The sequence below is a fragment of the Oncorhynchus masou genome, chromosome 23 (genome assembly GCF_036934945.1).
Source record: "Oncorhynchus masou masou isolate Uvic2021 chromosome 23, UVic_Omas_1.1, whole genome shotgun sequence".
NCBI lineage: Eukaryota > Metazoa > Chordata > Actinopteri > Salmoniformes > Salmonidae > Oncorhynchus > Oncorhynchus masou.
The window spans coordinates 9,688,593-9,700,098 of record NC_088234.1 but is presented as its reverse complement, the minus strand read 5'-3'; the positions used below and the strand labels follow the sequence as shown (position 1 = coordinate 9,700,098).

At 44.8% G+C, this 11,506-nt stretch overlaps 1 protein-coding gene across 1 annotated transcript in view; it reads left to right on the top strand.

Annotated features, from left to right (window-relative positions):
- The window catches only part of hspa12b (heat shock protein 12B), a 55,352-nt gene extending 44,086 nt beyond the window's left edge, over positions 1 to 11,266 (top strand). Inside the window, exons 11-16 of the mRNA XM_064931090.1 lie at positions 6,123 to 6,211; positions 6,316 to 6,485; positions 6,808 to 6,911; positions 7,047 to 7,237; positions 9,275 to 9,468; positions 9,639 to 11,266. Coding sequence (XP_064787162.1) covers positions 6,123 to 6,211; positions 6,316 to 6,485; positions 6,808 to 6,911; positions 7,047 to 7,237; positions 9,275 to 9,468; positions 9,639 to 9,897 — 1,007 coding nt within the window. The 3' untranslated portion in view covers positions 9,898 to 11,266. The remainder of the gene's footprint in view (positions 1 to 6,122; positions 6,212 to 6,315; positions 6,486 to 6,807; positions 6,912 to 7,046; positions 7,238 to 9,274; positions 9,469 to 9,638) is intronic.
- The last annotated feature ends 240 nt before the right edge of the window (positions 11,267 to 11,506 follow it).

Genomic DNA, 11,506 nt, shown 5'->3' with positions numbered 1-11,506 from the left:
TTAGATACCTCACCACCTTAAATACCTCACCACCTTAGATACCTCACCTCAGATACCTAAACTTAGATACCTCACCTCAGATACCTAACCTTAGACACCTCACCACCTTAGATACCTCACCACCTTAGATACCTCACCTCAGATACCTCACCACCTTAGATATCTCACCACCTCAGATACCTCAAAGTAGATACCTCACATCCTTAGATACCTCACCTTAGACAACTCACCACCTTAGATACCTCACCTTAGATACCACACCAACTTAGATACCTCACCACATTAGACACCTCACCTACGATACCTCACCACCTTAGATACCTCACCATTGACACCTCACCACCTCAGATACCTCACCTCAGATACCTCACCTCAGATACCTCACCTCAGATACCTCACCACCTTAGATACCTCACCACCTTAGATACCTCAACACCTTAGATACCTCAACACCTTAGATACCTCAACACCATAGATACCTCACCACCTCAGAAACCTCACCACCTCAGAAACCTCACCTCAGATACCTCACCTTAGATACCTCAACACCATAGATACCTCAACACCATAGATACCTCACCACCTTAGATACCTCACCACCTTAGAAACCTCACCACCTTAGATACCTCACCACCTCAGATACCTCACCACCTTAGATACCTCACCACCTTAGATACCACACCTTAGATACCTCACCACCTTAGATACCTCACCACCTTAGATACCTCACCACCTTAGATACCTCACCATCTTAGATACCTCACCACCTTACATACCTCACCACCTTAGATACCTCACCACCTTAGAAACCTCACCACCTTAGATACCTCACCACCTTAGATACCTCACCACCTTAGATACCTCACCACCTTACATACCTCACCACCTTAGATACCTCACCATCTTTGATACCTCACCATCTTAGATACCTCACCACCTCAGATACCTCACCACCTCAGATACCTCACCACCTTAGATACCTCACCACCTTAGATACCTCACCACCCTAGATACCTCACCACCTTAGATACCTCACCACCTTAGATACCTCACCACCTTAGATACCACACCACCTTAGATACCACACCTTAGATACCTCACCACCTTAGATACCTCACCACCTTAGATACCTCATCATCTTAGATACCTCACCACCTTAGATACCTCACCACCTTAGATACCTCAGCACCTTAGATACCTCACCACCTTAGATACCTCACCACCTTAGATACCTCACCACCTTACATGGAACCCAATCCAACTGCACACGTGCGCCATCGTGCATAAATGTATTTTGCCCCCCACACCAAATGCGATCATGACACGCAGGTTAAAATATCAAAGCAAACTCTGAACTACTTATATTAATTTGGGGACAGGTCGAGAAGCATTAAACATTTTTGGCAATTTAGCTAGCTAGCTTGCACTTGCTAGATAATTTGTCCTATTTAGCTAGTTTGCTGTTGCTAGCTAATTTGTCCTGGGATATAAACATTGAGTTGTTATTTTACCTGAAATGCACAAGGTCCTCTATTCCACTAATTAATCCACACATAAAACGGTCAACCGCATCGTTTCTGTTCATCTCTCCTCTCCCGCAGGACTTGTAGCGCAATCTGCGTCAGAAATAGAACTGACTTCTATTTTAGCCCTTGGCAATACAGACTCGCGTTGGCACACGTGAGCAGTGTGGGTGCAATAATTGAATAATATAGATTTCTAAATTTAGATACCTCACCACCTTAGATACCCCACCTTAGATACCTTACCCCCTTAGATACCTTACCACCTTAGATACCTCACCACCTTAGATACCTCACCTTAGATACCTCACCTTAGATACCTCACCTTAGATACTTTACCTTATACAGTACCTAACTGATCAGAGAGCAGCCGCAGGGGACACTGAACGAACTCTACAAGGCCTCAGGTAACAGATTAATTATAGCTTAGACACCACCTCTTCACCTACCTACGCCCACCTTTTCAATTACCTACGCCCACCTCTTCACCTACCTACACACACCTCTTCACCTACCTACACACACCTCTTCACCTACCTACACACACCTCTTCACCTACCTACACACACCTCTTCACCTACCTACACACACCTCTTCAGGGGTGTATAGTCAGGGTTGAATAGTCAGGGGTGTATACTCAGGGGTGTACATTCCTTAGTTGAATAGTCAGGGGTGTATAGTCAGGGGTGTATATTCCTTAGTTAAATAGTCAGGGGTGTATAGTCAGGGGTGTATAGTCAGGGGTGTATAGTCAGGGGTGTATAGTCAGGGGTGTATAGTCAGGGGTGTATAGTCAGGGGTAAATAGTCAGGGGTGTATATTCAGGGGTGTATAGTCAGGGGTGTATATTCAGGGGTGTATAGTCAGGGGTGTATAGTCAGGGGTGTATAGTCATGGGTGTATATTCCTTAGTTAAATAGTCAGGGGTGTATAGTCAGGGGTGTATAGTCAGGGGTGAATAGTCAGGGGTGTATATTCCTTAGTTAAATAGTCAGGGGTGTATAGTCAGGGGTGTATAGTCAGGGGTGTATAGACAGGGGTGTATAGACAGGGGTGTATAGTCAGGGGTGTATAGTCAGGGGTGTATAGTCAGGGGTGTATATTCCTTAGTTAAATAGTCAGGGGTGTATAATCAGGGGTGTATAGTCAGGGGTGTATAGTCAGGGGTGTATAATCAGGGGTGTATAGTCAGGGGTGTATAATCAGGGGTGTATAGTCAGGGGTGTATAGTCAGGGGTGTATAGTCAGGGGTGTATAGTCAGGGGTGTATAGTCAGGGGTGTATAGTCAGGGGTGTATATTCCTTAGTTAAAGAGTCAGGGGTGTATAATCAGGGGTGTATAGTCAGGGGTGTATATTCCTTAGTTGAATAGTCAGGGGTGAATAGTCAGGGGTGTATAATCAGGGGTGTATAGTCAGGGGTGTATAGTCAGGGGTGTATAATCAGGGGTGAATAGTCAGGGGTGTATAGTCAGGGGTGTATAGTCAGGGGTGTATAGTCAGGGGTGTATAGTCAGGGGTGTATATTCAGGGGTGTATATTCAGGGGTGTATAGTCAGGGGTGTATAGTCAGGGGTGTATAGTCAGGGGTGTATAGTCAGGGGTGTATAGTCAGGGGTGTATAATCAGGGGTGTATAGTCAGGGGTGTATATTCCTTAGTTAAATAGTCAGGGGTGTATAATCAGGGGTGTATAGTCAGGGGTGTATAGTCAGGGGTGTATAGTCAGGGGTGTATATTCCTTAGTTGAATAGTCAGGGGTGTATAATCAGGGGTGTATAGTCAGGGGTGTATAGTCAGGGGTGTATAATCAGGGGTGAATAGTCAGGGGTGTATAGTCAGGGGTGTATAGTCAGGGGTGTATAGTCAGGGGTGTATAGTCAGGGGTGTATATTCAGGGGTGTATATTCAGGGGTTTGTAATCAGGGGTGTATAGTCAGGGGTGTATAGTCAGGGGTGTATAGTCAGGGGTGTATAGTCAGGGGTGTATAGTCAGGGGTGTATAATCAGGGGTGTATAGTCAGGGGTGTATATTCCTTAGTTAAATAGTCAGAGGTGTATAATCAGGGGTGTATAATCAGGGGTGTATAGTCAGGGGTGTATATTCCTTAGTTGAATAGTCAGGGGTGAATAGTCAGGGGTGTATAATCAGGGGTGTATAGTCAGGGGTGTATAGTCAGGGGTGTATAGTCAGGGGTGTATAGTCAGGGGTGTATAGTCAGGGGTGTATATTCAGGGGTGTATATTCAGGGGTGTATATTCAGGGGTTTGTAATCAGGGGTGTATAGTCAGGGGTGTATAGTCAGGGGTGTATAGTCAGGGGTGTATAGTCAGGGGTGTATATTCCTTAGTTAAATAGTCAGGGGTGTATAGTCAGGGGTGTATAATCAGGGGTGTATAGTCAGGGGTGTATATTCCTTAGTTGAATAGTCAGGGGTGAATAGTCAGGGGTGTATAATCAGGGGTGTATAGTCAGGGGTGTATAGTCAGGGGTGTATAATCAGGGGTGAATAGTCAGGGGTGTATAGTCAGGGGTGTATAGTCAGGGGTGTATATTCAGGGGTGTATAGTCAGGGGTGTATAGTCAGGGGTGTATAGTCAGGGGTGTATAGTCAGGGGTGTATAATCAGGGGTGTATAGTCAGGGGTGTATATTCCTTAGTTAAATAGTCAGGGGTGTATAATCAGGGGTGTATAGTCAGGGGTGTATAATCAGGGGTGTATAGTCAGGGGTGTATATTCCTTAGTTGAATAGTCAGGGGTGAATAGTCAGGGGTGTATAATCAGGGGTGTATAGTCAGGGGTGTATAGTCAGGGGTGTATAATCAGGGGTGAATAGTCAGGGGTGTATAGTCAGGGGTGTATAGTCAGGGGTGTATAGTCAGGGGTGTATATTCAGGGGTGTATAGTCAGGGGTGTATAGTCTGGGGTGTATAGTCAGGGGTGTATAGTCAGGGGTGTATAGTCAGGGGTGTATAATCAGGGGTGTATAGTCAGGGGTGTATATTCCTTAGTTAAATAGTCAGGGGTGTATAATCAGGGGTGTATAGTCAGGGGTGTATAATCAGGGGTGTATAGTCAGGGGTGTATATTCCTTAGTTGAATAGTCAGGGGTGAATAGTCAGGGGTGTATAATCAGGGGTGTATAGTCAGGGGTGTATAGTCAGGGGTGTATATTCAGGGGTGTATATTCAGGGGTGTATATTCAGGGGTGTATAGTCAGGGGTGTATAGTCAGGGGTGTATAGTCAGGGGTGTATAGTCAGGGGTGTATAGTCAGGGGTGTATATTCCTTAGTTAAATAGTCAGGGGTGTATAATCAGGGGTGTATATTCAGGGGTGTATATTCAGGGGTGTATATTCAGGGGTGTATAGTCAGGGGTGTATAGTCAGGGGTGTATAGTCAGGGGTGTATAGTCAGGGGTGTATATTCAGGGGTGTATATTCAGGGGTGTATATTCAGGGGTGTATAGTCAGGGGTGTATAGTCAGGGGTGTATAGTCAGGGGTGTATAGTCAGGGGTGTATAGTCAGGGGTGTATATTCCTTAGTTAAATAGTCAGGGGTGTATAGTCAGGGGTGTATAGTCAGGGGTGTATATTCAGGGGTGTATAATCAGGGGTGTATAGTCAGGGGTGTATAGTCAGGGGTGTATAGTCAGGGGTGTATAGTCAGGGGTGTATAATCAGGGGTGTATAGTCAGGGGTGTATATTCCTTAGTTGAATAGTCAGGGGTGAATAGTCAGGGGTGTATAATCAGGGGTGTATAGTCAGGGGTGTATAGTCAGGGGTGTATATTCAGGGGTGTATATTCAGGGGTGTATATTCAGGGGTGTATAGTCAGGGGTGTATAGTCAGGGGTGTATAGTCAGGGGTGTATATTCCTTAGTTAAATAGTCAGGGGTGTATAATCAGGGGTGTATAGTCAGGGGTGTATAGTCAGGGGTGTATAATCAGGGGTGTATATTCAGGGGTGTATAATCAGGGGTGTATAGTCAGGGGTGTATAGTCAGGGGTGTATATTCATTAGTTAAATAGTCAGGGGTGTATAGTCAGGGGTGTGTAATCAGGGGTGTATAGTCAGGGGTGTATAGTCAGGGGTGTATAGTCAGGGGTGTATAATCAGGGGTGTATAGTCAGGGGTGTATAGTCAGGGGTGTATAATCAGGGGTGTATATTCAGGGGTGTATAGTCAGGGGTGTATAGTCAGGGGTGTATAGTCAGGGGTGTATAATCAGGGGTGTATAGTCAGGGGTGTATATTCAGGGGTGTATAGTCAGGGGTGTATAATCAGGGGTGTATAGTCAGGGGTGAGTACTCAGGGGTGTATAGTCAGGGGTGTATATTCAGGGGTGTATATTCAGGGGTGTATAGTCAGGGGTGTATATTCAGGGGTGTATATTCAGGGGTGTATATTCAGGGGTGTATAGTCAGGGGTGTATATTCAGGGGTGTATATTCCTTAGTTAAATAGTCAGGGGTGTATATTCAGGGGTGTATAGTCAGGGGTGTATAGTCAGGGGTGTATAGTCAGGGATGAGTACTCAGGGGTGAATACTTTTTTACGAGACTCATACAATGTTTGCATTCATATGCTTATTTTAGGAGGTCCATACGGGGCGGTCGGGGTCGACCTAGCCTTTGAAGCCATGCTTTGTAAGATCTTCGGAGAGGACTTTATCGAGAGCTTCAAGGTAATTGCTAGAGCATAGAGCATGACGCTTGTAACGCCAGGATCGTGGGTTTGATTCCAAATTGCTTTGGATAATAGCGTCTGATAAATATCTTTTTTTTTTAGGCGAAGCGTCCCGCTGCATGGGTTGACCTGACCATCGCGTTCGAGGCTCGTAAACGCACGGCCACGCCGGGGCGATCCAACGCGCTGAATATCTCTCTGCCCTTCTCCTTTATCGACTTCTACAAAAGATACAGAGGACAGAGTGTGGAGACTGCCCTGCGCAAGAGCAAGTATGTTGTGGGGAGAGAAAGGGTGTGTGTGTGTGTGTGTGTGTGTGTGTGTGTGTGTGTGTGTGTGTGTGTGTGTGTGTGTGTGTGTGTGTGTGTGTGTGTGTGTGTGTGTGTGTGTGTGTGTATTTGACCTCTCTCCCTGTGTGAGGATGAACAAAATAAATAATAGTGTGTAACAACCTCTCTCGACATTAGTAAGAACATAGAAACGTGGTCGTCTCACCCCCTGTTTTTTTTTTTTACGGTCTCTCTCTCTCTCTTTATTTATCCGGGCGAGTCAATTGAGAACAAATTCTTATTTACAATGTCTCTCTCTCTCTAGCATGAACATAGTGAAGTGGTCATCTCAGGGAATGCTACGTCTCACTCCTGAAGCCATGAACGAACTGTTCCAACCCACCATTAACAACATCATCAAACACATTGGTGAGACACACACACACACACACACACACTCTAACATTATTTCGTCTGACAATGTAGCATAAAGGAGCACATTTTATATAAACCTCAACAATGACATGTTGGTCTCACCTCCCCCTCATTCCTCTCTCCCTCCAGAGGAGTTGATGCAGAGACAGGAAGTGCAAGGTGTTCGCTTCCTGTTCCTGGTTGGGGGATTCGCTGAGTCGCCCATGCTGCAGCGGGCGGCCCAGAATGCTTTGGGTCAAACGTGTCGCATCATCATCCCTCAGGATGTGGGTCTGACCATACTGAAAGGGGCTGTGTTGTTCGGACTGGACCCCACCGTGGTGAGAGTATATACACACAGACAAACACTATGGTACGCACACACCGTGGTACGCACAGACAAACACTATGCTACGCACACACCGTGGTACGCACAGACAAACACTATGGTACGCACACACCGTGGTACGCACACACCGTGGTACACACAGACAAACACTATGGTACGCACACACATATCGTGGTACGCACACACCGTGGTACGCTCACACATATCGTGGTACACACAGACAAACACTATGGTACGCACAGTCACACCGTGGTACGCACACACATATCGTGGTACACACAGACAAACACTATGGTACGCACAGTCACACCGTGGTACGCACCCACCGTGGTACGCACACACATATCGTGGTACGCACACACATATCGTGGTACACACAGACAAACACTATGGTACGCACAGTCACACCGTGGTACGCACACACCGTGGTACACACAGACAAACACTATGGTACGCAGTCACACCGTGGTACGCACACACCGTGGGACGCACAGCCACACCATGGTACACACAGTCACATCGTGTTACGCACACACAAACACAGTCTTGTATAACTGACCTTGTGGGGGGACAAAACCCTAACCCTAACCCTAATCCAAAAACCTAACTCTAAACCTAACCTAACCCTAACCCTAAAATTAACCCTAGCTCCTAACCCTAACCTAGCTCCTAACCGTCGCTCCTAACCCTAAACCTTAGCTCCTAACCCTAAAACTAACCCTAAACCTAACCATTAGGGTTGGGGCGGCAGGGTAGTCTAGTGGTTAGAGTGTTGGACTAGTAACCGGAAGGTTTCAAGTTCAAACCCCTGAGCTGACAAGGTACAAACCTGTCGTTCTGCTCCTGAACAGGCAGTTAACCCACTGTTCCCAGGCCGTCATTGAAAATAAGAATTTGTTCTTAACTGACTTGCCTAGTTGCCTAAAAAAATGTTGTTTTTTTTAACTAACCATAGCTCCTAACCCTAAAACTAACCCTAGCTCCTAACCATAAACCTAATCCTAGCTCCTAACCATTAAACTAACCCTAGCTCCTAACCATGAAACTAACCCTAGCTCCTAACCATTAAACTTACCCTAGCTCCTAACCCTAAAACTAAAACTAATCCTAGCTCCTAACCATTAAACTAACCCTAGCTCCTAACCATTAAACTAACCCTAGCTCCTAACCCTAAAACTAACCCTAGCTCCTAACCATAAACCTAATCCTAGCTCCTAACCATTAAACTAACCCTAGCTCCTAACCATTAAACTTACCCTAGCTCCTAACCCTAAAACTAACCCTAGCTCCTAACCATAAACCTAATCCTAGCTCCTAACCATAAACCTAATCCTAGCTCCTAACCCTAAAACTAATCCTAGCTCCTAACCATTAAACTAACCCTAGCTCCTAACCATTAAACTAACCCTAGCTCCTAACCATTAAACTAACCCTAGCTCCTAACCATTAAACTAACCCTAGCTCCTAACCATAAAACTAACCCTAGCTCCTAACCATTAAACTAACCCTAGCTCCTAACCATTAAACTAACCCTAGCTCCTAACCCTAAACCTTAGCTCCTAACCCTAAACCTAACCATTAAACTAACCCTAGCTCCTAACCCTAAACCTTATTCTAACACTAATTCTAACCTTAACCCCCTAGTTGGTCAAATTTTTGTGGACTTCTGGTTAAACACCTTCACTCTCAACCCCACTGTGGTACGTATACACACTACTACCATGGGTGCATCTCAATTGTATTTCCTTATTGCCTTGATTCCTCTCTCCTCGTATCCTTCTCAAAAGGTTCCGCCACTCTGAACTTCTCCAATGAGTTGAGAAGGAGGTGAGGACAGAGGATGTGAGGAATCAAGGAAATACAATTGAGATTCACCTCCAGTTCTAAACATTTCCCCTGTTCCTCCCTCCAGGTGATATGACATCACCAACTCTTCGAACCAATCGCCGCTCTCTCTCCTCTCACCCAGGAGACACACACACGGGCACCCTGTTATAAACATTTTCCCTCTACTTTTACTCTCCTTCAGGTGCGTGTGCGTCGTTGCCCTCTGACCTATGGCGTTGGGGTTCTAAACCGCTTCGTGGAGGGTCGACACCCCCGGGACAAACTACTGGTCAAGGAAGGCCGTGATTGGTGCACCGACATCCTCGACAGATTCGTCTCCGTTGACCAATCAGTGGCTTTAGGCGAGGTCGTGAGGCGGAGCTACACACCGGCGAGGTCGGTTCAGACACACACACACAGTACACATAAACATGCACACAAATGGACACACACAGCATGGCTGGGAAGGGCTTAAGGGACCCAAGACTCTGCACCTCCACACACACACACACACACACACACACAAACTTAGAGAGAATCGCCAAACCTTCTCCCTCTTTCTCCAGATCCGGCCAGAGGAAGATCATCATCAATATCTACTGCAGCGTCAGCGACGACATTGTTTACATCAGTGACCCTGGAGTGAGGAAGTGTGGCGCGATCACTCTGGATCTACCGGAGGCATTGCCGGGGACGGTTGCCGGGGCGGAAAGGAGAGAGATCCGAGCCACAATGCAGTTCGGAGACACAGAGATCAAAGTGACGGCGGTGGACATGGCGACCAATCAGACGGTCCGAGCCGCCATCGACTTCCTGTCAAATTGAGGAGACTGACTACAATGTCAAAGGGTAAAGAAGGAGAAAGTAGGAAATGGACCCACGCGGAATACGTCTGAAGTCAAAGATCCAGGATCAATTAAATGTTTTAATATTGAGTTATGGCACGATGTGACATTTTAAGTGACGACATGACCTTCGAACTGCTCAACATCCCAATTCCTTTTTCACATCGAAACAAAACATCTCAATCTGATCCAGGATCAGGTCCCTCTGGGAGTGACTGCTGCCTAAATATATTGGGCTTGTTGGAGACCACTGCCGAATCCTGACCAATCACCTTGAATCATAAATAACTACTCATGATTACTTGCAGATAAGTCAGTCAGCATTTACCCACTATGCATCACGGATCAAATCCTTGCTCTCGAACATTGCCATAGATTCTTGCCTGTATCTCGTTGCAGTGCCTCCGTCTTCAAGTCAACTGATAATATAATAATAATAATACTAATGTCTTTGTTGTAGTGCCACCTTGTGGCCACTGGATTGAATGACCAGCTGAACACGCCTTTCACTTTCTATATATGGAGAAATGAACTGAACTGTGGACTGGTTGTGACGAGGACTGACATAAATATGCTATGAATATATCTGAACCATTGATTGTATACACTAGTAATTTAGACCTTTTCTATACAGTTGCTTGAAGGAAATGTAGGCTTCTTGGAAAAACACCAAATAAGGTATGATCACAACAGTATTTAAGTTGTGTACAGTACATGCAGATATCCTGATGGATCCTGTATTTTATACCCTTATATGAAATATTATCATTTTATGTATAAAGAACGATCTTGAGAAATAACCTGTCTGTTAAAGCTAGAATCCTTATTTTGCTAGAATCCTTATTTTGCTAGAACTATTTTGCAAGAATTCTTATTTTGCTAGAACTATTTTGCAAGAATCCTATTGTGCTAGAATCCTAATTGTGCTAGAATCCTATTTTGCTAGAATCCTAATTGTGCTAGAATCCTAATTGTGCTAGAATCCTAATTGTGCTAGAATCCTAATTGTGCTAGAATCCTTATTTCACCCATTTTGGTCAAAAGCTAAGGGTTGGGCTTGGGAAAATGTAAGGACTCAAAACCATAGACAGAGCTATGTATATAAGGACGGACCATCCATGATATCAAATGTAATAGTTAACCATGTTGAGGCTATACACTGTTTGCATATACATTGTTAACAAACATTGAGTAAAAGCAGCTCATATTTGGGGTTCTGATGGCGTAAGATAGCTGAACTAAAGCTCATGAGACATAAAAATAGGACAGTGCAGGAAGCATTCACATCCATTGATTTATTCCACATTCTGTTGTGTTACAAAGTGAGATTAAAATTGATTTGGAACTTTTTTTTGGTCAATGATCTACACAAAATACTCTATAATGTCAGTGGGAAAAAAAAGTATAATATTTGTATATATTTTTTTTAAATAAAACAAATCTAGATTAGATAAAAGTAATTCAACCCCGAGTCAATACGTTAGAATCACCTTCGGCAGCGATTACAGCTGAGTCTTTCTTGGTAAGTCTGTAAGAGATTTGCACACCTGCATTTTACAACATTTGCACATTATTCTTTTTACAAATCT